Source organism: Puccinia triticina, chromosome 3A (genome assembly GCF_026914185.1).
Source record: "Puccinia triticina chromosome 3A, complete sequence".
NCBI classification, from domain to species: domain Eukaryota; kingdom Fungi; phylum Basidiomycota; class Pucciniomycetes; order Pucciniales; family Pucciniaceae; genus Puccinia; species Puccinia triticina.
In genome coordinates this window covers 5080449-5081977 of record NC_070560.1, presented here as the reverse complement: position 1 = coordinate 5081977, position 1529 = coordinate 5080449, and the positions used below count along the sequence as shown (strand labels likewise).

General features: G+C 42.7%; 1 protein-coding gene across 1 annotated transcript; it reads left to right on the top strand.

Annotated features, from left to right (window-relative positions):
* Window positions 1-402: 402 nt before the first annotated feature.
* Window positions 403-1210, top strand: PtA15_3A551 (uncharacterized protein; the record flags this gene model as incomplete). Its single annotated transcript, XM_053167530.1, has 4 exons — window positions 403-458; window positions 554-893; window positions 949-1101; window positions 1160-1210. The coding sequence occupies 4 exons, from the start codon at window positions 403-405 to the stop codon at window positions 1208-1210; spliced, it is 600 nt and encodes a 199-aa protein (XP_053018737.1).
* Window positions 1211-1529: the final 319 nt, after the last annotated feature.

The following is a 1529-nucleotide window of genomic DNA, read 5'->3' as shown; positions in this document are numbered from 1 at the left end:
TTTTGCAACATACTAGGAAATAAGACAAATTCGTCCCTGAAAGGTCAGAGACAAAAAATCTCCTACCCATCCCACCTTTACCGTCGTCTTTCGCGTTTGATCACCAGGGCGACAGACTGTTAATGAAATTCCGCCTAACAAGGGCTCTAATCCTCAGTAGTCAACATTACTGGAAGTATCTGTTTTTGACCTTTGTACAATCTCTATTGATCATTGCGGCTGATGGTCGAACTCACCCCAAGGGGCACTAAGGGTTTGACAGGGTCTTCCCCAGGGTCTAATGGAGTAGCTGCTCACTCGCGTTGATATCACGAAAATCAAGTTAAAAGGCGTCCTTAAACAGATGGAGAGCTTTGCCCCAATCATTAACAAGCATGAAGACTTGCTTTTTTCGTGAAGCAAATGTTGAGTGCGGTTCTTGGTTTGAGTTTTCAGGAGTTTTCTCGGTATCACACACAGTAAGCACGACCCAGTTTATCCGTCAAAAGTACAGACACTTTTTTCTCACAACTTTGACAAGTCTGTTTACCAGTCACCAACAAATGGATTAAAGGCGGAATATGACTCGTGCCAAGTACCATGTTTCTGGTGGATTGATGGCGGACAAGGACCACACCTGTGTTCGGTTAATGTATTGCGCCAACTTCTCCCGCAAGTTGACTTACGGTAAAACATATGCCATAGAGGGTTTTCTTGTTGGGGCAAAGAGGCACGAAATGCCATTCGTAATTTTCGACATTAACAACACCCGCGAAGTTCCGACTACGCACGCCGGCGGAGAAACTCGAGTTCATTCACTAGGTGTTATTGTTCAGACTTTTCACTCTAAATCAAGCCTCGGGCTTCAAGGGCCCATCTCCTTAATCATAAGACATGATGGATTCGACGAACATGTAAGCAATTGGGAACACTTTTATCAACTTCAATACTAACCTGTTAATCGGACAGGACACGGAGGATGATAGCATGCTCGTAAATTATGTCGTCCCATCTAAGATTATTCCCGATGATGAGGTTATATTATTCTCAGCGGGGAAGCGAGTCTTATTCCGTGGAACATTGGCCGGTCGGAATTGGGAACTGGATATGATGAGGGTAGAGGTGAGGACGAGTCTATCTCATATGGTCCGCTTTATAGTGACAAGTATGATTGCATCAGGTTATCAGTGGAGATTTAGACATTCAAGACAAAGAGTTATACAGAGATTAATCAAAAGCACTGGCCAATTTGAACATCTGATTGACTCCCATTCAAGTATTTCTTCCATGAAATATATGGGTCTACCACTTAAGAGAATCAGCAGGCCCTTATCACAATTTGGAATTTTTCATCTCATTTCTCCAATTCCGCTTCCATATCTACAAAGGTTGTTCCGCACTTGTCTACTCAAATACAACAACTAAACTTAATGGGAAAGTCGCTATCTTAATCCAGGACGTCATGTTTCCAGCTAGAAAACTACATGGAGATCAATCAACTTTGTTTTCTTGTGATACACTATGTCTTCATGTGAGAACATGATGGCCTG